The following is a 27,632-nucleotide window of genomic DNA, read 5'->3' on the forward strand; positions in this document are numbered from 1 at the left end:
GTCTGCCTTCATATGTTATTTGACCTTTTCCCTTACTGCTTTTAATATTCTTTGTAGGAGGAATTTCTTTGAAGGCCCAATCTATTTGGAGTTCTGTAGGCGTCTTGTATATTCATGGGTATCACTTTCTTTAGGTTAGGGGAGTTCTCTTCTATAATTTTGTTGAAGATATTTACTGGCCCTTTAAGTTGGGAGTCTTTGCACTCTTCTATAGCTATTATCCTTAGGTCTGGTCTTCTCATTGTGTCTTGGATCTCCTGAATCTTTTGAAGTAGGAGCTTTTGGCATTTTGCATTTTCTTTGACTATTGTGCCAATGTTTTCTATGGTGTCTTCTGCCCCTGAGATTCTCTCTTCTATCTCTTGTATTCTGTGGTGATGCTTGCATCTATGACTCCTGATCTCTTTTCTAGGTTTTGTATCTCCTGGCTTATCTCCCTTTGTGAGTTCTTTATTGTTTTTATTTCCATTTTTCATCCTGGATGATTTTGTTCAATTCCTTTGCCCATTGGTTGTTATTTCCTGTAATTCTTTAAGGGATTTTTGTGTTCCTCTTTAAAGTCATCTACCTTTTTAAAACCTGTGCTGTCCTGTACTTTAAGGGAGTTGTTCATGCCCTTCTTTAATTTCTCTATCAGTATCATAAGATGTAATTTTAAACCCAAATCTCACTTTTCCAATGTGTTGAGCTATCCAGGACTTGTTGTGGTAGGAAAACTTGGTTGTGATGATGTCAAGGAGTCTTGGTTTCTGTTTCTTAAGTTCTTCCCCTTGCCTCTAGCCATCTGGTTATCTCTGGTGTTAGTTGTTCTTGCTGTCTCTGATAGAAGCTTGTCCTTCCTGTGGGCCTGTGGGCCAGCGAGCCTGTGACCTTAGAAGTGAGAACACTCCTGAGAAACCAGCTCTCTCCAGGCAGAATGTGGGACTGTAGGGCTGTGGGACAGCCTTAGCTCCAGGAGGAGATGGAGAAAGGAAGGATCCTGTCCTCAGCTGCTCCATGGTTCCTGTGCCCTGTGTGCTCCTGGAGGGTCCCTCTTTGGACAGTTATTGGAGCAAAAGTGATGGTTTCAACTGTGGGCTTCAGAATGACAGCACTCCTGGGATACCAACTCTCTCTGGGCCGAGACTCAGGATTTTGAATGTACCCATGGTCCTCCTCTGTTATGTATTGTCACCATATCTGAATGGGGAAATGAGAGTGCCTCAGGCATGTCCCATTGCATCCCTCAGAGGAAATGCTGAGTGGAGTTAGGGGGAAATGAGGTGGGGGATATAAACAAGCATGTGTGTCCAGGACTCAGGTGTAGTAAGCACGGTTCCTCCTTGCACTCTCTGTGTCAATAATGTCATCCTGTTGTGTCACATGAGGAAGGGCATGCATAACCTGAACTTCTAAACATGGTAAGCCTTGAAGGGTTCTTTAAAGAGAATACTTAATAATGTCAAGGCAGACTGTTTAGCATCCACCCGGTTTTATAAAGATAACAAAACCATCTATGGTGGGTGTTTATTTACAGTTTCTAAAATGTTTATCTTGAAACGTGAAGAATAAGATGGCAAACACCTTCATTTCTTCTACTGCCATAGTTACACACACACACACACACACACACTGCCATAGTTACACACACACACTGCCATAGTTACACACACACACACACTGCCATAGTTACACACACACACACTGCCATAGTTACACACACACACACTGCCATAGTTACACACACACACACTGCCATAGTTACACACACACACACTGCCATAGTTACACACACACACACACTGCCATAGTTACACACACACACTGCCATAGTTACACACACACACTGCCATAGTTACACACACACACACATACACACTGCCATAGTTACACACATACACACAGCCATAGTTACACACACACACACACTGCCATAGTTACACACACACACACACACACACACACACTGTTATTTTTATACTTACTTATTTTTTGATACAGGGTTTCTGTGTGTACCAATCCTTGTCTGATAGAACTGATTGTGTAGACCAGGCTGGCCTTGAACTCACAGATATCTGCCTGCCTCTGCCCCCCATCCCCCAGTGCTGGGATTAATGATGTGTACCACCAGGTCCAGGGTTCTTTTGTTTTGTTTTGTTTTTTTAAAGAGGGTGTTGCATGTGGCCCAGGTTAACCTGGAATTCACTCTGCAGTCCAGGTTTACTCACTATAAACCTCGAACTTCCTACTTTTCTGCCTGGATTACGGGCATGTCCTTGTCTTATCCTTCTGATACTGCTTCTCAAGTGATGGGATTACAGTCTTTAGGTAACTGATCAGTTAATAGCCCAACTATTTTAAATGTAAGGCTTCTCTTTAGAAGAAATGTTAGGTGTCAAGAGGGAAGTGCTAGGGGTAACTGGGAATAGGGCACAGAAAAGGGACAGAGACTTGCTGCTTACCCATACCTGCACACTAGGGTGATTCCATTAGAGGGAAAGGGTTGTAGAATTCTGAGTGAAAGAGACATAGATGTCTGTATTTTATTATGTTCTTCAGTATTTAAATAATTCTAAAAACAAGATAAAATAAAATATGCATATCAAAAACAACCAAAATCCTTCTTACCAGGAGGCTGAAAATGTGTCTTTAAAACATACACACACACACACACACACACACACACACACACACACACACACCACACACACACACACACACACACACACACACACACACACATAAATTAAATAAGTAGGTCAAAAGAAGACCAAAATTAAATGGAATTCATGATTCTGGACTGAACCACGGTAATAAAGGACAATATTGCAACATCTTGAGAAGCTTCAGTAGTACTTGGAAACTAGCTCTCAGGATGCCGTCAGTGGTCGTTTCCTGCTCTTGATTGTTGGTTTTGGCTGAGTAGGAGAATGGCCTTGTGGGAAGTGTATACTACTATTTGTGCTAGTGAGCATTAGTAAGCATTTGTTGGTGACGGAAAAAAATGTAATTGACTATCAAGCATGAGAGAAACATGGGGGTGGCGGAAAGGGCAGCTTCTTTATCATATATGATTGTTTCAAAACATGTAAAACACCGAACTAATTTTCAAATATGAAAGAACAGATGACATGCTGGGTTCTGGCCAACTAAAGGGATAAAGTAAAGTGCTTCCTTGACACCCACCTGACAGCCACCAATGCACCTGCAATGAGTTGGGGTGATAAGATCCTTTCTTCAATTACAACTGAGCTGTGGTTTTTATAATGTTTCCATGTATCCACAATGTATCAACAATTGTGGGTTGTCTACCCTGAACCAAAAACACTGTGCTCTCTTTAGTAGCATGTATGTTTTACTTTGGAAGGATACAGAAGTTACCATGGCCCTTGCCCAAGGATGACACAAAGATACATGAAACATTCCATATTTAAAAATAATTGTCTAGAGAGGAAAAGTTAACACAATACTGAGCAATAAGGAGGAAACAGTTATTTCACAAATGCTTCTTTATTGGTGGCTGCATCTGTTTACAAGGAGAGGAATCAGGTCAATTTAGAGTTTGCTGCTTAGAAGTGGGTCAGCTCATCATTCTTGGTTTTGTTAGTCTGGTAACCACTAAGTTCCAAATCATCCTTTCCAGAAAGACCCTGGAAGACTTTTATGTGGGTGAAACAACCATGCCCCACATCCATCTGAAAAACATAAAAGAAGAAAAGAAGGAAGAGAGGGAGAGAGAGAGAGAGAGAGAGAGAGAGAGAGAGAGAGAGAGTTCATATGGTTATCAATTGAATGACAAACCTTCTTTCTAATCAAGAGAAGACGTGCCAAGTTCTCCTGAACCAACACTTCCAGTACAAGGCAGCATGCATAAACTGAAGTTCTATCAACCAGAGAGAGCAGCTGACAGGATGGCAGAAAACATATTTCCTAGATGTATTTTAACACAGTTTGAAAAAGATTTTATTCAATTTTTTTTGTATAAATGTTTTGCCTGCTTGTATTTAAGTGCATCACATGAATGCAGTACCTGAAGATGTCAGAAGAGACTGCTAACTCCCCTCACGCTAGACTCAGATGTCTTCAGAACTGCCATGTGGGTGCTGAGACCCAAACCCAGGTTCTCTACAAGAACACTCAGTGCTCCTACCCACTTATCCATTTCTCCATCTCGATTTCATTTTTGTACTTTTCATTAAAATCTTAGAACAGATACATTCCTGGGTTACATTTTATTTTCATGATGCCTGGAAGAGAGCAGAAGGCAGCCTGTGCTTTTTGGTGATTCATTTTCCTGACTTCTAAGTTGGACAAAAATTTATCACTAAGTTTGATAAGGGAAAAGAAACTCAGATTTGATATACAAAATATAGACTATATGGTACCCATATCTTTGCTGTCTTACAACATACTTTGTGAATGCCCACCGGACTGCCTCCTTTGAGAAGGAGGAGGAGGAGGAGGAGGAGGAGGAGGAGGAGGAGGAGGAGGAGGAGGAGGAGGGGAGGAAGAAGAAGAAGAAGAAGAAGAAGAAGAAGAAGAAGAAGAAGAGGAGGAGGAGGAGGAGGAGGAGGAGGAGGGGAGGAAGAAGAAGAAGAAGAAGAAGAAGAAGAAGAAGAAGAAGAAGAAGAGGAGGAGGAGGAGGAGGAGGAGAAAAGGAAGAAGAAGAAGAAGAAGAAGAAGAAGAAGAAGAAGAGAAAAGGAAGAAGAAGAAGAAGAAGAAGAAGAAGAAGAAGAAGAAGAAGAAGAAGAAGAGAAAAGGAAGAAGAAGAAGAAGAAGAAGAAGAAGAGAAAAGGAAGAAGAAGAAGAAGAAGAAGAAGAAGAAGAAGAAGAAGAAGAAGAAGAAGAAGAAGAAGAAGAAGAAGAAGAGAAAAGGAAGAAGAAGAAGAAGAAGAAGAAGAAGAAGAGAAAAGGAAGAAGAAGAAGAAGAAGAAGAAGAAGAAGAAGAAGAAGAAGAAGAAGAAGAAGAAGAAGAAGAAGAAGAAGAAGAAGAAGAAGACGACGACGACTAGGAACCATCTGAGTAACACGCCCAATGGTATTGTTTGTTGGTTTGGTTTGGTTTGGTTTGGTTTGGTTTGGAATTTTTGGCATGAACCTAGGACCTAGACTAACCTGATTAAGAACTGTCAGTTTGTTCTTTATCCGAACGACAAAATTTGGTGTTCTATAGTAGACACTGTTCTCTGATATTCCTCCCCACTAAACAAAGTATTCCATTATATATGGAATTAGAGGTGCACATGCACATGCATGCGTGGTGTGTGTGTGTGTGTGTGTGTGTGTGTGTGTGTGTGTGTGTGTGTGTGTGTGTGTGATCATACTGACTTCTAAACACAGAGCTGAAGAAAGTTTTCTGTATTCACGAGGTAAAACAATAGATCATATATTGGATTTGGGGATCTTCCACTTGCAAGTGTCTTAATTAAAGACCAGTGGTAGAAATGAAGCTACAGTTGCAGCAACAAGAAACAATCACATCCCTGCTTGAAGGAGGTCTGTGTCTAACCTTAATGAAGTAATTTCGTCCAGCGACGACTTGAACTTTATACTGGATGGCTTCGAATTTTTCATATTTCCCATTGGTTTTCTCTTCAAGCAGAGTTTTGACCTAATGAGGAGAAAGTAAGAGATGATATTAGGGCTGTGTTGACTCAGTTTATCTAAGTCACAAATCTGGGAACCTCATCCTGCTGAGAGTCCTCAGAGATGCTGATGACCCTGAGCTGGCTGCTCAAGCTTCTAGCCTCTAATTCCAGAATTTGGAAGACTGAGGCAGGAGAGTGTTATTCAAGGGCAGCTTGAGATATATAGAAAGTTCAAGGCTAGTTGGGGCTACCTATTGAATCTTGCCTCAAAAAACAACACACACACACACACACACACACACACACACACACACACCCTTTAAAAAGTAAAACAAAGGAAAAAAACATACATAGTCACAATTTACAATGAAAGAGCTCCAATAGGTATGTCTATATTTGATCAGTAAATACAAAAGTCAATGACACATAGTGGAGATTTCTCTGGGGTTCCAAAGATCATTATAGATACAATAACCCCCTCTGGCCTGACTGTGTGTGGGGACACAACAGAGAAGACTATTGGAGGAAAAGATTGTATTTCCTGACTTCACAAGGGCTTTCTGTAGTATCTGCCCTGTGGTGTTCTTGGAAGAAGAATGATTACTGTGATTGAGAAAACGCTCCCTAAAAATAAACAGTTTACTGTCTGTTTCTCAGCCTCCCAACACTTTAGGGGGAAGTGTCACCTCAGGCTTTCTCCTGCAAGACAGGACAGATGAGTGACATCTGGGAGCTGAGCCACCACCCTGCACCTGCTCACCTGCCATAAAGGGATTGGCAGCAGTGCCTAATGTCCTTTTTAGTCTTAAATCTGTGGTCATGAAAAAGTACTTAATTAGTGTTTTATTTTATAACATTCCTTTGATATCTTGATTTCCTCTACGCTATTAATTTGGGAGAATGGAGGCCATTTATTTCAGCCACTTATGTAGCTCCTACAGTTTGTAGCCTGATGCTTGACACCAAGCAGAGACTCAGGAAATGCCTAGATGAACTGGCTGTTGGCTGTGCATTCTCTCATAGTGATTTAAGTCAGAGAACCTGGCTACCACAGAGAAGGCAAGTTTGGACAGGCAGTTTCTTATCTGGTGACTCCCAAGCATCTTGAGTCTTGGTTCAATCATCTAAACATAGGATGGAATACATCTTTGCCTGCCTGGGGGCTTTGAAGACCAACTTAGAGGTGGGAAAGAAATCAAGGCTTTTAAAACAGCAAAGCTCCTTCCCAGGTGAGGTGGCCTTGTTAATATCTGTGTCTCATTCTGCTTCTCTGGAACTGCAAGAGCACAATTCTAAATTAATTTTATTACTGAAGATGTGGTCTACAGATGGTGTAATTATCAAGGTAAGCCATTCCAGTAGCTGCCTAACTTAAAAATTATATGACCAAACTATATTTTATATATGTATGAAATCCTCAAAGATCTAATGAGGATACCATATTCAAAAGTTACCCTAGTCAGGCAAGATGACACGTTTCTGTATTCCAAGGTACTTGGGAGGTTAGAGGCAAAAGGATTATTTGAATATGTGAGGTTTGGACCACTCTGAGAAATCACTAAACCCCCTTTGCAAAATAACATTTATTCTAGATAATCAGATGATCAACGATTAAAAATCATGAAAAATTTCTGTAACCTTTTATTACAAATACCTTTTTCACAATATATCCCCCTAGAGTCCTGGTTCATTTCAGGGGATTTTCATTCAGTCAATGTGAATATTAACTATGATTCGTCCCTGTATATTTGCTTTTTAAAAACTTTTTATGCACACTATTATTTACACTTGGAGTGTTAAAAATTTCTCTGAAAGGCTTAATGTTCTGCTGTGTAAAAGTCTGAACAAAACCCATATATTTCACTTGCTATCATCTCCCACATTCTTAACTTGTGGCCAAATTATGAATCAAATTCTGGAAGTTTGTTTTGGGGATCAAGCTTTTTCCTGAAGTACATCAACTCACCTTGTCAGCGATCTCCTGGATTTCTGGTGTGGCAGGTCTGGCCTCCGACAAGCCTCCTGTTATTACTATGGTGTCTTGATTCATTGTTGGAGAGGACAGTTAGAAGAATGATCCAGCAAGCACTGAGAGTCAGGGTTTTAAATGTATCTGTAAACTCCTCCTCTAATGTATCATCTCCACAATATCAGAGGAACTAGGGAAATGAGTGTGGCCTCAGGCAAGACTGATTGCATCCCTGAGAGGAAATGCTGAGTGGAGTTGGGGGGAAATATGGTGGGGGACATGAGCAAGTGTGTGCCATGGTGTCATCCTGTTGTGTCATCTGAGGAAAGACATGTATAACCAGATTTCCTAAATATGTTAAACCTTGAAGTGTTCTTGAAAGAGAATACTCAATAATGACAAGGCTGGTTGCTTAAGATCCACCCAACTTTATAAAGATAATAAACTGTCTACAGTGGATTTTTACTTGTAGTTTCAAAAATGTTTATCCCCAAATACAAAGAATAAAATGACAAACACCTTCATTTCTTCTGCTGCTGTTCATCTCATTTTATGGTTTTTTTTGTTGGGTTTTTTTTGGGTTTTTTTTTGTTTGTATTTTTGTTTGTTTTGTTTTGTTTTTGAGATTCGATTTCTCTCTGAAATACCACCTGGCTATTCTAGAATCCACACTCTTTCCAGGCTGACTGCAAACTCACAGAGATCCCCCTGACTCTGCCTCACAAGTGCTCAGAATAAAGGCATGCATCACCAGACCTGTTAATTACATTTTTAGAAGGTACTTCATGTAGCCCAGGCTATCCTGGAACTCACTATGAACCAACCTTGAGCTTCTGAGTCTCCTGCCCCCACCTGTAGAGCACTGAGATTACAGGCATAGCCTAGAATGCCTGGTTCTTCTGACTCTGCTTCCCAAGTGATGGGTTTCCAGCCAGCAGGTAACTTATCAGGTAATAGCTCAATCATGTAAAAGAAAAGGCTACTTTATACAATAATTGCAGGATGTCAAGAGGGTAGTGCTAGGGATACCAGGGTCTAGGGCAGAGCAAAGCGACAGAAGCTTACTGCTCAACCATCCCTACCCACTGGGGAGATTCTACTAGAGAGATAGGCCTGGATCAATGTCAGTTCTGAGTGACAGACCCATTGATATCAGTTATTTTATTGTGTTCCTCTGTATAAACAATTATAAAAATTAAGATAAAAGTGGAATACACATATCTTAAAACAAACAAACTCTTTCTTTCCAGGATACTGAGACTGTTGTAAAGAAAAAGAAAGAAACCTGCTAAAATACCTTTCTTTACAAGAACAGAACTCAGATTGTCTGGTAAGCTTTGAATAATATGACAATCTTAAGATTCTTCTTTTAATACTATGTGTCAACTGACAAAGCCTCACTGGGTCAGTTTTATAGATTCCTGTGAGGTTTGACTTACAGAAAAGAAATACCTTCTAAAAAGTAGGGAAGTGACCTTGGCTTGAGGGTCCACTGACTGTTGGTATGTTCTGATACTTTGGAGAAGGAAGCAAACCCATGGGCCCTGAATGATGCAGACACATTGCACGCTTCCGTTTCTGCTCTGTGCTTTCCCCTATACAACCTCTTTGTACCCTGTGAGTTGGCCAATATGGATCTTTGCAGATGACAGCCCCCCTCTGCTGGCATGTCCCCAAGCAGTGCTCCTTGGGTAAACCCTGAACTTCTCCCTATCAGCTGTCATCTCATGAACATTGACCTGTAAGCACTGAGAGATCAGGACTTCAGTAACCATTGGAACTTTGGCTCATGATTCCAGAATACATTTGTCAAGGTGAAGAAGGCATGGTGGTAGGTGAGGGGCAACTGATCTCATGTGTCAGGAGTCAGAGAAGGACAAGTGCTGGCTTTCAGCTCATTTTCTCATTTTTGTTCAGCCTATGACCATGGTATGATGTCAACTACATATGAAATGTGTCTTCCAAACTTAAAAGATCCAATATTGAATGTGTTTCAGTGACATAGAAATTTATATGCAAAAACTTTCTAACTGTATCATATCAAGTTGTCAGAATTAATAATCAGGATTGTCAACCAGAGTTCATAAAAATGCATGCATTGGAGACAGACCTGTGCTACTATGATGCACAGGCATTACCTGAACTCCCTGTGTACCCCTTCTTGATTTTGATCTCAAGATCATCTTGAATCTGCCTCTTAATTTCTGGAATTATCAGCATGTGCCTTTGTACTCAGTGCTAACGCCTGCCAATTTTAAATGGTTTGTTCTCATAAATTTCTTTTCCAAATGATGAGACTCAGTAAATGTCACATTAAGTTTGAAGATGTAGCTCAGTGGTAGAATCTTTGCCAAGTTTGCTCAAGACCCTAGGTTCAATCTCTACTACCACCAAGAAAAATATATTTGTTCCCAAGAGAGATCACAGAACATTTCTCTTGAAAACATCTGTAAAACAAAACAAACAAACAACCTTGTTCAAAACTTCCCTGCCCTTTCATATAGGTCTTTACCCTGAGCAGGTTGCTTGACCTGTCATGCCTAGTAGTAAGTCATAAATTCTTCACTCTAGGAGAGGTTCTGCCAAGTACCATAGAGATGGACTTCTTCACAAATAGACCAAGGATCTGAACAGACCAGTCTTGCTGTTTCTCATACCCAGTCTTTCACCAGTAGGCCATGAACCTCCTTGTCCAGTCACATTTATAGTTAGCTGTCCATTTCTGGCCAAATAAAAACAGAAAGGATGAACAGCTATTCCTGGGAACTTAGGACTCCATTTCCAAAGTGTCCTGTGTCATTTAAAACTTTGATTACATAAACCTATCCCACTTTTTTTTCTGTGCTGTGTGTTGTCATAGGAGTGTGAAACCTAGAAAGAAGAGAATGAGTGTTACCCTCTTGCATGCTCCTACATGATATTAATTTTAATGATTCATTTTGAAATATGCTTCTTTGACACAACCTTCTTCATTTGTTTTCTTTTTTGTGACAGTGTTTCCCTGAATAGCTATGGCTGGTGTGGAACTCAGTATGTAGATGAGGCTAGCCTTGATCTCACAGAGCTCCAACATGCCTCCGCCTCTAAAGTACTGAGATTAAAGGCCTGGGCCACCATATCTGGCTGACAACCTTCAATGTCAACATAAATTTTCTGTCATTTGTCAACCTCAAGAAGCAGGCATCCACTTGTTTCTAAGCCCTCAGCCTCTCAGATGTGATTCAGCTGATGTTGCAGTTTTAATAAGTGACTCAACCAGGTCTTTACTATGGATATTTGCATATCAATGGTTCTTGTCCTCTTGAGAATCCTGACTCATACTCACTCCCCACTGGAGTATCCTCCTATCTGGTTAAGTGCACTGGCAGTCATCCAGCAAGCTGTTAAATGCCAAAGCCTAAGGGTCATACTTTATCTTCTTATTTCTGAATATGATCCATCCAACACAATTGTCCTTTCTTCTTAAAAATAATCACATGTCCTATTTTCTTCTCATGGTAGTCAGGGTGACCTTTTGTAAACAGAAACTGGATGATGTTATTTTCACTGATTTAAGAAGAGAAAAGGGTTAGAGATATAGAGACAAACACAGACACACACACACACACACACACAGAGAGAGAGAGAGAGAGAGAGAGAGAGAACACAAAATCCAACCTCGAACAATTAAGACTTAGTTCTCAGATTTTACATAACCTTATCTCAATGTAGTTTCCCTGTTGGTGCATTCTAGATGCTGTCCTCATTCAATTCTACTGGATACACCAAGCTCTTCTCCATCCAGAGTCTGTGCACTTGACTCTGCAATACAGAAACCCTCCCTCTTGAGTTCTTATACATCCTCTCATAACAAATGTTGAATATATGAAGGGATGGAAGAATTAACTTGCTGGATTTAATTATTTCATACTGTATTCTGAACGTAAAAATCAATTTCTATTTCATAAATTGTTAGAATGACCCACAGATATAGTACTCATTGACTATGAAAAATTATGTCACTTTTACTCCACTGTGTTCATAGCAGCTTTATTCATAATAACTAGAAATTGGAGGCAACCCTCAAACAAAGAATGGATACAGAAAAATTGGTTCATTAATACAGTAGAATACTATTCAGCTATTTAAAAACAAGGATTCCATGAATTTTGCAGGTAAATGGGTAGAACTAGAAAATATCATGCTGAATGAGGGAAACGAGACCCAAAAATACACAGATGGTATAAACTTATGGTTAAGTGGCTATTAGCCCCATGAAGAATACCCTTGATACCTCCCACAGAACCAAAGAAAGAAAAGAAAAAGAAAGTCCAAAGCGAGGATGCATAAGTCCCACTTTTATAAGGTAGAACAAATTGGTCATGGGAGGCACAAGGAGGGAATGATCTTTGTGGTAGAGAAGAGGGGAAGAGAAAGTAAGGGTCGGATGAGGAGAGACAGAAGCAATGCACAGAGGGCCAGAAGAATGGATAGAAATATGTACCTGCATGGCTTGGGGGTTGAGGGTTAGGATTTAGGGTTGGGTGTTGGGGTGGGGAAATCTCAGAGGACTGGGATGAGGCAGGCAGGCTCCCAGGACTAACTGCAGGTACCTTTGGCCGAAGGGCCAAACAGTTGATATATGAAACCTGAAAAGACCACCTCTACTAGCCAGACAGAACCCATAGTGCAGGCATGGGGACACCAACACACTTACCATATTTTAGACCCAAAATTGCTTCAGTCTCAAAGAAATATAATGGAAAAAATTGGAACAAACACTGAAGGGATGAATGGCCAACCAATGACTGGTCCAAGTTGAGATCTATCCCATGGACAGTCTGTAATACTATTACTGATTCTATGTTGTACTTGCAGACAGGAGCCTAGCATGGTTGCCCTCTGAGAGGCTTTGCCCAGAGGCTGACTAAGACAGTTGCAGACACAAAGAAGCAATCACGGGGACAGAGGTCTGGGACCCTAATTAAAGAGTTGAGGAAAGGATTGAAGGAACTGAAGGGATGTCAACCCCACAGGAAGATCAGCAGTGTCAACTGACCTGGACCCCTAGAGGCTCCCAGAAAATAAATCTCAACCAAAGAGTACACAAGGGCTGCTCCTAAGTCCCAGGCACATATGAAACAGAGGGCTGCCTTGTCTGGCCTCAGTAGGAGAAGATGGGCCTCATGATGTAAAGTCTTGATGCCTCATGGTGGGGGAATCCCAAGGGTGTGAACCACCCTTGCAGAGGTGAAGGGGATGGGAGATGGGAGAAAAACTCTGCAAAGGGTAACCAGGAAGTGGGGGTAGCATTTGGGATGCAAATAAATACAATCATTTGTTAACTAATAGAGAATAAAAATGAAAACAAAAGAAAAATGCCAAACCAAAAAGACAGAAGAAAGAAAGAAAGGAAGGAAGGAAGAAAAGAAAGAGTGTATTGCTGTGTTTTCAATTGTTAATTGCTTTGATGCCAGCCTAGTAGGATATATAAATGTTTATCACTTTCTCAATTGTTCAAAAATGAAAGGCAAGCTGCAGTGAAGAAGATTGTGTAGCATCCAGAGCCAACTGGTTGAATAAGGAGTGTGACTTTTTGTGTAATAAAGGACTGCTGTCTTAAACAGGGGCAGTAGAACATGGAGAAATATTGGACAGGCAGGAACCCTGGCAGATACAGTATGAAGACTAAAGGGAGACAGAACAAAGCTGAGAAGTGTACAGTGAGAAATGTGGAGAGATGAAATAGTGGAAAGGCTGGGGTAAATTAGAGGCTAGCTCAAAGATGGCCCCAGCAAAAGGCCAACAGCCTTACCTAATGTAGATGTCTCCCTGTCTTTATTAAACCTCAAAGAGCATCCCACAAAAGTCCTCCAATACCAAGCACAACAATGTAGGGCATGAGATCGCGACTAAGAATATGAACTCTAGATACAAGACTCAGAGTAGAGAATCTAGACACAGGAGCATGATATGAAGGCAACCGGAGTCAGATGAGCTGAAATTCCAAACCTCAGAGTCAGTAATGTATGCTCAGAGTTGACAGTACACAGAGGACGGTTTAGAAAAGATTAGGTACTGAAATAAATATTATGATTTGATGCAGTAAAAGAGAAATAAGAAAAAAGGTTTTGTAAATGTTCATTGATGTTACAAAGGGAAAAAAACTAAGTATAAACAGTCATAACAAGAAGTTTCAAGTTTTATACTTGAAAATGAGGTAAATTCTCCAAAAAAAAAGAAAGAATGGGAAGATTAAAAACTGAAAATATTTTCTGTGTTAAAAATGGAAAACACTATGTCAGAGGGTATTTGTACCCTGTATAGTTTCATTTTAATTATCATCAAAGAGCTAATTAAATTGATCACAGTTATTTTCCATATTCTCTATGAAGCATCACAATAAAGAAGGAAAAAGATAATCTCCTTGTCCTTATCCCTCAAATTAGTGTTAGTCTCACTCATTTGAAGCTAATCAGCCTAGAGAAAAACTGAACAAATTTTAATATGAACCTTACATATGACTATTACAAAAGGTATATTAATTTTTCCAGCTACATAAAACAATTACCTCAAGAAGAGTAGCCCAAAGATTATGATGAATTTGGATGGTAGTCCATAAGAATGCAAACTCTAAGGAGATTTAAAGAGATGATTGTAGCCTATAGCATGCACTCACCTTATGTGAAACAGGTACCAAATAATTAAGCCATGCCAAATAATGTAATTCCAAAAGATTGGAAAGATTTAAAAACAGCCATCTTAGAAGCTGGCCTTTAACTACAGTGGCTCATCTGGTGGAGAGAGGAGGCTTTGGCTATGGCACAGCTAGGACTAGAAGGGTTAATATTCACAAGTATCAGTTGCTAGGTAAAGGTAAATATAATGAGGAACAAATACAAATTTTGTTTTAATATGTCACCTTAGAGCAATGCCTTACAGTAGCTTTAAATGCTTGGGACAAGGTTGAACCACAGTGAAGACAATCTGAATCATTTACCAAGATAACCCAGGGCTCAGATGAAACTTTGAGTGGTTTTTTTTTCCAGTGATTAACTTCAACTGTGAATAGAGCAGTATCAGATCCAGGTACAAGAGCAGGATTAATTGAACCTTTAGCTTTAAGGACAATAATGCTGAATGCAAAGAGGCTATTAGACCTTTAAAGAGCAGAATTACACCTATGTATGAATGCATTAATACTACTGTAGATATTGGATCTAATGTGTTCAATGCAGCTATGATAGGACGGGCGGTTGCGAAAAGCGTGAGAGCCTAGAATGTCTGATTCTGTGGCTAGGGAAGACCAGGTTATTTCTTAATGGGGTGTAGACAAATAATTCCTTAGGATAATAGTTTCCCTGATTTTAATCCAGGGAGAAAGCTTCCTGGGATATAAAAAAGATGTGGAAAGTGCAGAATAGGGCTCAGATTATGCAGAGATATACAAGGCAATCCCTTTCAATCAGGAAATACTGCCTAAGGGGATTTGCTCAGACCCTACCAAAATCGTCATGAATCATTTTTTCCAAGTGAGCCAAGGGGAGCCTGTTGTAGAGAGCAACTGGAAAAAATTAGTGCCTGACAGACAGACAGTGCTATTCTACACTTAGCTACTCTGATAAATAGAACAAGAGACTTTAAATGTACAAGAAGCACACATTTTGGCAAAGTGCTATAAATAATTAGAGACCAAAATTAAAATCACATTTAGATGGAATTGATATTAAATATCTAGTGCAGATGTAACAATAATTGCACAAAATTTTTGGAATCCGACTTGTCCACTTCAAAAGGTATCTACACAGCTCCTGTGACAATGTCTTAAGTGAAACGGAGTCTACAATAAGTTAAGTGAAGAGGAGCAGAAGTTTACTTTGGAAGATTAAGGCCATGTGTGGCAGACGTGTGCTCTGGAAGGATGGCTAAGAGCACTGACTGTGCATCCAGAAATCCTGAATTCAATTCCAGGTAATCACACGGTAGCACACAACCATCTGTAATGGGATCCGATGCCCTCTCCTGGTGTGTCTGAAGACAGTGACAGTGTACTCATAAAATAAAATCAATATTAAAGAAAAAACATACAGGTTAAAAGTCTTGCTACAAGGAATATTTGTGTCACTACTTTGTTTAACATCCTTAAGAATAATTTTTAAACAGTTGCCTCAATCTATAGTTTATCACTATATGGATGATTTCTTTTCTTTTCTTTTTTCTTTAATTTAATTTAATCTTTTTTATTTTTTTACTTTTGTTTTATTGGATATTTTTTATTTACACTTCAAATGTTATTCACTTTCCAGGTTTCCCAGATATAAGCTCCCTATCCCATCCCCCTCCCCTTCTTCTATAAGGGTGTTCCCCTCCCCAATCCCCAACCCCTTCTACCCCCACCCCGCCTCCCGCCCACATTCCCCTACACTAGGGATCTAGCCTTGGCAGGACCAAGGGCTTCTCCTTCCTTGGGTTCCCAACAAGGCCATCCTCTGCTACATATACAGCTGGAGCAGTGGGTCAGTCCATGTGTAGTCTTCGGGTAGTGCTTTAGTCCCTGGGAGCTCTGGTTGGTTGACATTGTTGTTCTTATGGGGATACAAGCCCCTTCAGCTCTTTAAATCATTCTCTACTTCCTCCAACAGGGGTCCCGTTCTCAGTTCAATGGTTTGCTGCTAGCATTCGCCTCTGTATTTGACATGCTCTGGCTATGTCTCTCAGGAAACATCTATATACAGCTCCTGTCAGCATGCACTTTCTTAGCTTCATCAATGTTATCTAGTTTTGGTGGCTGTGTAAGCCACATGTGGGACAGGCTCTGAATGGCTGTTCCTTCAGTCTCTGCTCCGAACTTTGCCTCCATATTCCCTCCCATAAATATTTTTGTTCCACCTTTTAAGAGTGAAGCATCCACATTTTGGTCGTCCTTCTTCATGAGCTTTATGTGGTCTGTGGATTGTATCTTGGGTAATTCGAGCTTTTGAGTTAATATCCACTTATCAGTGAGTGCATACCATGTGTGTTTTTCTGTCATTGCGTTACCTCATTCAGGATGATAATTTCTACTTCAATCCATTTGCCTATGAATTTCATAAAATCATTGTTTTTGATAGCTGAGTAGTACTCCATTTTGTAGATGTACCACATTTTCTGTATCCATACCACTGTTGAAGGGCATCTGGGTTCTTTCCAGCTTCTGGCTATTATAAATAAGGCTGCTATGAACATAGTGGAGCATGTGTCTTTGTTATATGTTGGGGCATCTTTTGGGTATATGCCCAGGAGAGGTATAGCTAGGTCCTCAAGTAGTGCAATGTCCAATTTTCTGAGGAACCTCCAGACTGATTTCCAGAATGGTTGTACCAGTTTGCAATCCCACCAACAATGGAGGAGTGTTCCTCTTTCTCCACATCCTCTTCAGCATCTGTTGTCACCTGAGATTTTGATCTTAGTCATTCTGACTGATGTGAGGTGGAATCTCAGGGTTGTTTTGATTTGCATTTCCCTGATGACTAAGGATGTTCAACATTTCTTTGGCACTTTTCAGCCATTCAATATTCCTTAGCTGTGAATTCCTTGTTTAGCTCTGTACTCCATTTTTAATAGGATTATTTGGCTCTTTGGAGTCTAACTTCTTGAGTTCTTTGTAAATTTTGGATAATAGCCCTCTATCATACGTAGGATTGGTAATAATCCTTTCCCAATCTGTTGGTTGCCGATTTGACCTAATGACAGTGTCCTTTGCCTTACAGAAGCTTTACAGTTTTATGAGGTCCCATTTGTTGATTCTTGATCTTACAGCATAAGCCATTGGTGTTTTGTTCAGGAAATTTTCTCAGTGCCCATGTGATCAAGACTCTTTCCCTCTTTTTCTTCTATTAGTTTGAGTGTATCTGGTTTGATGTGGAGGTCCTTGATCCACTTGGACTTCTTGGACTTAAGCTTTGTACAGGGTAATAAAGATGGTTTGATTAGCATCCTCTACATGCTAACCTCAAGTTGCACCAGCACCATGTTTTGAAAATGCTATCCTTTTTCCATAGGATGGTTTTAGCTTCTTTGTCAAAGATCAAGTGACCATAGGTGTGTGGGTTCATTTCTGAGTCTTCAATTCTATTGATCTACCTACCTGTCTATGTACCAAAACCATACAGTTTTTTAACATGATTGCTCTGTGATAGATACTGCCTGAGGTCAGGAATGGTGATTCCCCCAGAAGTTCGTTTATTGTTGAGGAGAGTTTTCACTTTCCTGGATTTTTTGTTATTCCAAATGTATTTGCAAATTTCTCTTTCTAACTCTATGAAGAATTGAGTTGGAATTTGGATGGGGATTGCATTGAATCTGTAGATTGCTTTTGACAAAATGGCCATTTTTACTATATTAATCCCCCAATCCATGAGCAAGGGAGGTCTTTTCATCTTCTGAGATCTTCCTCAATTTCTTTCTTCAGAGACTTGAAGTTCTTGTCACACCAAGATATTTTATTTTAATTGAGACTATTGTGAAGGATGTCATTTCCCTAATTTCTTTCTCAACCTGTTTATACTTTGAGTAAAGGAAGGCTACTGATTTGTTTGAGTTAATTTTATACCCCAACTTTGCTGAAGTTATCAGGTTTAGTAGTTCTCTAGTGGAAAACATGGGGTCACTTATATCATCTGCAAATAGTGATATTTTGACTTCTTCCTTTCCAATCTGTATCCCTTTGATCTCCTTTTGTTGTCTCATTGCTCTGGCTAGGAGTTTGAGAACTATATTGAATAAGTAAGGAGAGAGTGGGCAACCTTTTCTAGTCCCTGATTTTAGTGAGATTGCAAGTTTCTCTCCATTTAGTTTAATGTTAGCTACTTGTTTTCTGTATATTACTTTTACAATGTTTAGGGCTTCGAATTCCTGATCTTTCCAGGACTTTTATCATGAAGGGGTGTTGAATTTTGTCAAATGCTTTCTCAGCATCTAATGAAATGGTCATGTGATTTTTTTCTATGAGTTTGTTTATATAGTGGATTACATTAATGGATTTCTGCATATTAAATCATGCCTGTATCCCCGGGATGAAGCCTACTTGATCATGATGGAAAGTCATTTTGAAGTGTTCTTGGATTTGGTTTTTGAGAATTTTATTAAGTATTTTGGTGTCCACATTCATAAGGGAAATTGGTCTGAAGTTCTCTTTCTTTGTTGGGTCTTTAGGTATAAGCATAATTGTGGCTTCATAGAAGGAATTCAGTAGTGCTCCATCTGTTTATATTTTGTGGAATAGTTTGGACAGTATTGATATGAGGTCTTCCATGATGGTCTGGTAGAATTCTGCACTAAACCTGTCTAGTCCTGGGCTCTTTTTGGTTGGGAGACTTTTAATAACTGCTTCTGTTATTTAGGAGCAGTTTAGGAGTTATGGGGAAGCTTAGATGGTTTATCTGTTCCTGATTTAAATTTGGTACGTGGTATTTGTCTAGAAAATTGTCCATTTCCTCCAGATTATCCAGTTTTGTTGAATATAGGCTTTTGTAGTAGGATCTGATGATTTTGAGAATTTTGTCAGATTCTGTTGTTATGTCTCCCTTTTCAGTTCTGATTTGTTAATTTGGATACACTCTCTGTGCCTTCTGGTTAATCTGGCTAAGGGTTTATCTTTCTTGTTGATTTTCTCAAAGAACCAGCTCCCGGCTTTCTTGATTCCTTTGTATAGTCCTTTTTGTGTCTACTTGGCTGATTTTAGCCCTGAGTTTGAATATTTCCTGCCTTCTACTCCTCTTCAGTGTATTTGCTCCTTTTTGTTTTAGAGCTTTTATGTGTGCTGTCAAGCTACTAATGTATGCTCTCTCCTCTTTCTTTTTTGAGGCACTAAGAGCTATGAGTTTTCTTCTTAGCACTGCTTTAATTGTGTCCCATTAAACTTATGTGTACCATAAGTTTTGGTATGTTGTGCCTTCATTTTCATTAAATTCTAAAAAAGTCTTTAATTTCTTTCTTTATTTCTTCCTTGACCGAGTTGTTATTGAGTAGAGCATTGCTCGACTTCCAGGTATATATGAGCTTACTGTCGTTTTTGTTGTTATTGAAGACCAGCCTTAGTCTGTTGTGATCTGTTATGATGCATTGAGTTATTTCAATCTTCTTGTATCTTTGAGGCCTGTTTTGTGGCTGATTATGTGGTTGATTTTGGATAAGGTACCATGAGGGGCTGAGAAGAAGGTATATCCTTTTGTTTTAGGATGGAATGTTCTATAAATATCTGTTAAGTCCATTTGGTTCATAACTTATGTTAGTTTCTCTAGTTTTAATTTCTGTTTCCATGATCTGTCCATTGATGAGAGTAGGGTGCTGAAATATCCTACTGTCATTATGTGAGGCGTAATGTGTGATTTTGAGCTTTAGTTAAGTTTCTTTTATGAATGTAAGGTGCCCTTGCATTTGGAGCATAGATATTTATGATTGAGAGTTCTTCTTGGTCGATTTTTCCTTTGATGAATATGAAGTGTCCTTCTTTATCTTTTCTTGATGACTTTTGGTTGAAAGTCGATTTTATTCGGTATTAGAATGGCTACTCCAGCTTGTTTCTTTAAACCATTTTCTTGGAAAGTTGTTTTCCAGCCTTTTGCTCTGAGGTACTGTCTGTCTTTGTCACTGAGGTGTGTTTCCTGCATGCAGCAAAATTCTGGGTCCTCTTGGTATCCAATCTGTTAGTCTATGTCTTTTTATTGGGGAATTGAGTCCATTGATGTTAAGAGATATTAAGGAATAGTGGTTGTTGCTTCCTGTTATTTTTGTTGTTTGGGGTGGAATTATGTTTTGTGTCTCTCTTCTTTTGCTTTTGTTGCAAGGAGATTACTTTCTGCTTTTTTCTAGAGTGTAGTTTCCCTCCTTTTGTTGAAGTTTTCCATCTATTGTCCTTTGTAGGAATGGCTTCGTAGAAAGATATTGTGTAAATTTAGTTTTGTCATGGAATACCTTGGTTTCTCCATCTATATTAATTGAGAGTTTTGCTGGATATAGTACCCTGGGCTTGCATTTGTGTTCTCTTAGGGTGTGTGACATCTGCCCAGTAACTTCTGGCTTTTATAGTCTCTGGTGAGAAGACTGGTGTAAATCTGATAGGTCTGCCTTTATTTTGCCCTTAATGCTTTTAATATTCTTTCTTTATCTTGTGCATTTGGACTATTATGTGATGGGAGGAATTCTTTTTCTGGTCCAATCTATTTGGAGTTCTGTAGGCTTCCTGTAAGATTATGGCCATCTCTTTCTTTAGGTTAAGGAAGTTTCCTTCTATAATTTTGTTGAAGATATTTCCTCAACCTTTAAGTTGGGAGTTTTCACTGTCTTCTATACCTATTATCCTTAGGTGTGATCTTTTCATTGTGTCCTGGATTTCCGGGATGTTTTGGTCTAGAAGCTTTTTGCATTTTCATTATCTTTGACAGTTGTGTTGATGTTTTCTATGGTATCTTCTGCCCCGAGATTCTCTCTTCTATCTCTTGTATTCTGTTGGTGATGCTTGCATCTATGACTTCTGATCTCTTCTCCAAGGTTGTCTCCCTTTCTGCTTTCTTTATTGTTTCTATTTCCATTTTTAATTTCTGGATGGTTTTGTTCTATTCCTTCACCTTTTTGGTTATGTTTTCCTATAATTCTTTCAGGGAATTTTATATTTCCTCTTTAAGTGCTTCTACTTGTTTCCTTGTGCTGTCCTTTATTTCTTTAAGGGAATTATTTATGTCCTTCTTAAAGTCCTCCATCATCATAAAATGTGGTTTTAAATCTAAATCTTGCTTTTCCAGTGTGTTTGATATCTTGTATTTGCCATGGTGGGAGAACTGGGCTCTGATGATACCAAGTAGTCTTGATTTCTGTTGCTTAGGTTCCTGTGCTTGCCTCTCACCATCAGGGTGCCTCTGGTGTTAGCTTGTCTTGCTGTCTCTGACAGTGGCTTGACCCTCTTGTAGGCCTGTGTGTCAGCACTCCTATAGACCTGTTTTCTTTCATCCAGATCTGGCAACAGAGAGCTCTGCTCTCAGCTGTGTAGGCGCTCCTGGTGACTGGCTTTCAGCTCTCAGCTCAGGCAGAAATCAGAAGGGTCTTGCCCCTGAATGCTCCTAGGTCTCTGTGCCAAGGGGGCACATATGGCACTAGGTGGTTTTCTCTTGGGTCAGGAATGTGGCAGAAAGTAGTTGTCTCCTCTGAGTTTTTTTGGGGTATCTGTATTCTTGACCATCCAGCTTTCTCCCCCACGGGATTTGGGTGCAGGGAATTGTGGGACCAGTTCAGTTCAGTTTCTGGCACAGGCAGAAACCAGCAGGTTCCTTCAGTTGACTGCTCCTATATTCCTGTATCCAGAGGCACTATGCAGTTTCCTCTTAGGCCAGAAATGTGGGCAGAAGTGGCAGTTTGTCCTGCAGTCTCAAATTGTCCACACTTCTGGAGTTCAGCTCTCTCCCCCATAGGATTTGGGTTCAGAGAGCTGTGGGATTGGTTCAGGTCAGTTCCAAGCACAGCCAGAAACCAGAAGTGTCCTGTCCCAGACAACTACTGCATTTGTGTGTTCTGGTGCTACTAGACAGGTCACTTGGAGCAGAAAAGTTGATCTTACCTCTGCTCTCAGGTGTGTAGGCACTCCTGCTGATGGGCTTTCAGCTCTTAGTTCAGGCAGAAACCTGAAGGGTCCTGCCCCTGACTGCTCCTAGGTCCCTGTGCACAGCGGACACAGATGGTACTAGGCGATTTCCTATTGGGTCAGGAATGTGAGCAGAAAGTAGTTGTCTCCTCTGAGTTGTCAGGAGTGTCTGCACTTCTGAGGGTCCAGCTCTCTCCCCCACAGGATTTTCAGATGATTTCTTAATGAGGAATTGTAATACAGATACCTTCCAAAAGATGTTTGTTGAAGTAAAGGTGATTTAGCATTACTGGGTAGTTAAAAGTGCTCCTGAAAAATACAAAAAAGAGATTATATCAACAATCTAGGATACAAGATAGGTCTTTAGAAAATCCAGCCACGGGCTGGAGAGATGGCTCAGCCATTAAAGGCTAGGCTCACAACCAAAAATATATGAAAATTCAGCCACAAAATTGCAGATCAGAAGACACTGATTACAAAACCTTAAAGATTTTCAAAAATTGCTGGTATAAACTAATTGGCTATAGCTCATAATTCAATTAACTACTCAAGAGTTAAGTAATTTATTTCATACCTTACCTGGTGATTCAATGTTAAACAGTCTGATAACCACAGAAATTATCTAATATCTCTCCCAATAGACACACTGGAGGTGTAAACTGTGTTATAACCCTGCTCTCTCATCAAGGTAACATTATTTTCTTAACTATATACAAAATATCTATGTAAAAAACCTGATCCTAACTAAACTGTTATCTCTTTAAAAATCCTTTTATCTCTGTCATTCTATAGAGCTAGTCTACATTTCTCTTGAGGTCCTCAAAACCTAAGAGAGCTACTTAGATTGGTAGTATTCAGCTAAGATATCAGTCTGGAGGTAAGCCAACATGGGAGGGAGCCTCTCATATAGGATCTCAAATGCTTTGGGTATGTTCTTAGCCCTAGATAAGGAATAAAGTAGAAGACATCTCTCCTTCTGTCACCACCAGTATTAAGAGTTAATTTGGTCAAGGCCTCCTTCAGGGTCTGATTTATCTTCTCTATTTATCCTGAACTTTGGGATCTGTATGTACAATGTAATTTTCAATTGGTCCCCAGAAACTGTGTTGGAGATTGAGTTCCTGAAAATGAATGTTTGTCTACTGTCAGACCAACCAGGGTAGGCAAACTAAATCTGTGAATGACACCTTCTAGAAGTTTCTTTGTCGATACATTGGCAGTCTCTTTTTTGTAGAGTAGGCTTCCAAGTATCCTGAAAAATGTATTCATAAACACTAGCAAACATTTGTATCCACATGTTCTTGGTTTTATTTTTCTATAATCTGTTTTTCAATTAGCCCCTGGCCATTGGCCCCAGATTCTTTTTTTTTTTTTTTTTTATTAACTTGAGTATTTCTTATATACATTTCGAGTGTTATTCCCTTTCCCGGTTTCCGGGCAAACATCCCCCTCCCCCCTCCCCTTCCTTATGGGTGTTCCCCTCCCAACCCTCCCCCCATTGCCGCCCTCCCCCCATAGACTAGTTCACTGGGGGTTCAGTCTTAGCAGGACCCAGGGCTTCCCCTTCCACTGGTGCTCTTACTAGGATATTCATTGCTACCTATGGGGTCAGAGTCCAGGGTCAGTCCATGTATAGTCTTTAGGTAGTGGCTTAGTCCCTGGAAGCTCTGGTTGCTTGGCATTGTTGTACTTTTGGGGTCTCGAGCCCCTTCAAGCTCTTCCAGTTCTTTCTCTGATTCCTTCAATAGGGGACCTATGCTCAGTTCAGTGGTTTGCTGCTGGCATTCGCCTCTGTATTTGCTGTATTCTGGCTGTGTCTCTCAGGAGCGATCTACATCCGTTGGCCCCAGATTCTTAATCCTGGAGTGGCTCGTTGATTTGGGGCCTAAGGAGTTCATAGCTTGGCAGGTGGCACAGTCTAAGGTTCCCTGATCAGTCAATTGTCCTAAGTACCTTGTCTCTCACAGAAATTCTTTCAGGTTTCAGTGACCAGGTCACTTGGTGAATCTAATAGATGATTTTTCTAGCCAACTCCTTAGGTAGGATCATGCAGCCTTCAGAGTTCAGCAAGGATCTGTCTCTTCTGTAAACTCCTTGGCATTTCACCTGATCTCCTTTGTCTTCAGCAGTATATTCATAGATGGCTCAGAGTGCAGAGGGTGGCAATGCTACCAGATTGTCAAGAGTGGAAGCTTGAGTGGCCTCCCTTTCAGCTTTATCAGCTAGCCTGCACCCCTTGGCTAGTTCTGATGTCCTTCTCTGGTGCCTGGGGCAAGGAATTATGACCATGTTGAGAAGAAGCTATAATGTCTCCAATAAAGTATATATATATATATATATATATATATATATATATATATATATATATATATCACTAATTTTTGATGGTTTTTCTTTCAGCAATCAGTAATCCCATCACTGTTAGTGTAAATATTAGCTATGGCTCCTTTTGCCAGTTTTAAAGCCTGTGTTAGAGTCTTTAGTTCAGCTCTCTGGGCTGAAGTTTCCAATGCCAAAGCAGTTGCCGAAATAACAGAGTCCAAATCTATTATTGTTGCCCCTGTATACCAGATTTTACTCTGGATAATGCATCAATCTGTGAAGTAGAGACATTCTGCATCTGGCCATGACATATAAGTCAAGTCTGGCATGATGTTCTGGATGTGCGCCAGAACTATACAGAATTATTTTGCACATCTGAGGAAGGGTCAAGTAGCAAGGTGACTGACTTTAGGTCAAATGTTCAATCATATCTTTTGTGGGGGGTATTCAAAAGTAGACCCTAAAAGTGTACCAGTCTGCTGTTAGATGCCCATTAGCTGTGTTAATTCTTGAGGATCCCCTCAATAACATTGGGCATGGTGATAACAAATTCCTGCCCAATGTTTATTTTGTCAGCATCCTTGACTAGGAGGGTAGTAGCAGCTATGATCCAGAGGCAGGCTGGCCATACTTGGGCCACCAAGTCCAGCTTCTTAGATGAATAAACCACAAGTCATTCCAATGGTCCCAAACTTTGGGTGAGCATCCCTTTTGCCTTACCTATATATAGTTGGAAAGGTTTGTGAATGTCTGGGAGGACAAAAGATGGCACCTCTAATAAAGCCCTTTATAGAGTCTTAAAAGCCATGTTTATCTCAGGGGTCCATTTAACTTTGTCTTCATGGCCCCTGACCTCATATAAAGGCTTAGGTATTTCAATGAATCCTGGAACCCAAAGTCTGCAAAATCTGGCAGATTCCAGAAATTTCAGTTGTCTTCTGTTTGATGGAACTGGGATGGAATGGATCTTTTGCTTCTGGGAGTCTGACAGCTTGTGTTGGCCCCCTTGAGTATGTACTCCATATAGGCGACTTCAAGTTGACAAAGCTGAACCTTCTTAGTAAATGCTGAAGAATTATACCCCAGATTCAAATACTATATAAAAGCAAACATGGCTTTATTTTGTAGAAATCTAGCAGGTTGGGACCTCTATCTTAAACTGTTGACTCTATAGCTAGGGACATTATAGAACCCTTAGTGGACCATAGAGGCTGGAAACTGTTGTTGGAGAAGTTTGGAAACAATTGCTGAGGAAGTCTTGAAATTGTTGTTGACCCATTGCCCTTGTCTCAGACTGAAAGACTCCTGGAGCGGGGAGACCCTCACTCAAGTCTTGGGATGATGTGACCTCCCAAGAACTCACGAGAGACCGTCCTTGCTGTAATCACACGAGGTTTATTGATAGGAACCAGTGCACTGGGGTCAAGACTTGTATCCCATGCAGAGGTAGAGGAGTTCGACCCCGGGTAGCTTGGAGAAGGGGTATTTAAAGGAAGAAACCACAACCTAAGGGTGTAGGGATGGTGTCATTGGAAAATGTCGAGAATACCAGTGAAAAATCACAAGGAGGAGCTTCCTGTTCTCAAGATTGTTTTCAAGATTGTAATCTAACTTTATGGTCAGCTAGTTCCTGGAGTAGAGTCACTGAGCTAGCTAACCTACATTTTTGGCTCTATTCTGTTTGCTAGGGGGGTCTGAATTTTTCCTGGTCCTTCAAGACCAGGTGGATCGGTAGCTGCAGATGGCAGGGCACATTGTGACCAGCTGGCTGAAGGCATGGGGTTGTTTTGTTTTGTTTTGTTGTTTTGTTTTGTTTGACTAACTGACTTGCCTGGGCTTGCCTGAACTTGTCCAGTTCTTAGGCATAGTCTCCTTAACTCACAACTTGAAGCTTGTGATGGAATTAGTCTAGCCTTCTCAGTCTGTAATCAATCTTATGCTCAAAGGGCAGAGGCAGGAAGATCATGAGTTAGATTGAATTGAAGATTGATCTGGGCTACACATAGCAGCCATTGGTCTCAAACAAACATAAAAACAGCAAACCAAACATAGTATACATATATATTCACAAAGTATGTTACAAAAGGTGCTCTATTAAGTATAAAAACGTATAAAATGATATTAATGAATATTTAAAATCATTCAAAACTTCAGTTACAAATTATTAATGAAACACTTCCATATGTGTTTATATGTGTGCATCCATAGAAACATACATATGTAGTGTCTATAATTGGCAAATGCATTAATTAGAAAGTAGTGGCTGCTTAGCACTGAGGGGGTAAGAGAAGAGGAAGGAAGTTAGAGGAATGACCTTACTTCCTTGTGTGTGGAAAGAAAAAATATTATGAAATGACATGGTGAGGTTTGCACACATTTATGAATATGCTGAAAGTCCCTGAACAGATCCCTTGAAATATCTGAACTGCATGGTTTCTATGGCATATAAGTTGTTCAGTAAAAGTATTCAATGGGTCAGTGGATGAGGACATTGTCACCAAGCCTAATTACCTTAGTTTGGGCCTTGGACCCATGTGGTGGAAAGAACACAGATTTCCTCAAGTTATCTTTTGACCACAAGTGGGATGTGGTACAAAGGTACACACACACACACACACACACACACACACACACACACACACACACAAATAAAAGAAATAAGAATTTTTTAAAAAGATGGAATTAAATAGAATAACACAAGAAGTTTGAGTGGTACCTGGGGACAAGATATCACTGTGCGATATCAGTGTTCATATCCTGATCTTGATTGTTGCTTTTTGGCTGTGTAGGAGGATGGCCTTGTGGAAAGTACTCACTGCTATTTACACTACTGATCACCAGGAAGTATTTATTCCTGATGGGAAAACTCTGCAATTGACTCTTATGTGCAAGGGAAGCATGGTGGAGGGGAGAGGGCCTTCTTTATATGTTACAATTGTTTTGAAACATAACCTGTAAAATACAAATTTAATTTCAAATATGAAGGCACAGATGACATGCAGGCTTCTGGCCAACACAAGACATCAAGGTGTGTGATTCCCTGACAGCCACCAATGCACCTGTTGTGAGGATGGGGTGGTACAAACCTTTATTCTACTGCAAGTGAGGTCTAGGTTTTCAGAAGCTTTCCAGTTGGTATCTTTTTGATGAAGATTCTACTCTGAACCAAGAACACTGTGC

General features: G+C 40.1%; 1 protein-coding gene and 1 non-coding gene across 2 annotated transcripts; one reads left to right on the plus strand and one right to left on the minus strand.

Moving 5' to 3' along the window:
• Window positions 1-3,308: 3,308 nt before the first annotated feature.
• Window positions 3,309-3,413, plus strand: LOC120095709 (U6 spliceosomal RNA). Its single transcript, XR_005491508.1, has one exon. It is a non-coding gene; the product is annotated as a U6 spliceosomal RNA (small nuclear RNA).
• Window positions 3,414-3,548: 135 nt separating this feature from the next.
• On the minus strand, window positions 3,549-7,618 carry Stfa2l1 (stefin A2-like 1). Its single transcript, NM_001004129.1, has 3 exons — window positions 7,535-7,618; window positions 5,490-5,591; window positions 3,549-3,674 (listed from the first exon to the last, which is right to left on the minus strand). The coding sequence occupies exons 1-3, from the start codon at window positions 7,616-7,618 to the stop codon at window positions 3,549-3,551; spliced, it is 312 nt and encodes a 103-aa protein (NP_001004129.1).
• Window positions 7,619-27,632: the final 20,014 nt, after the last annotated feature.

The sequence above is a fragment of the Rattus norvegicus genome, chromosome 11 (assembly GCF_036323735.1).
Source record: "Rattus norvegicus strain BN/NHsdMcwi chromosome 11, GRCr8, whole genome shotgun sequence".
In the NCBI taxonomy this organism is placed as follows: Eukaryota; Metazoa; Chordata; class Mammalia; order Rodentia; family Muridae; genus Rattus; species Rattus norvegicus.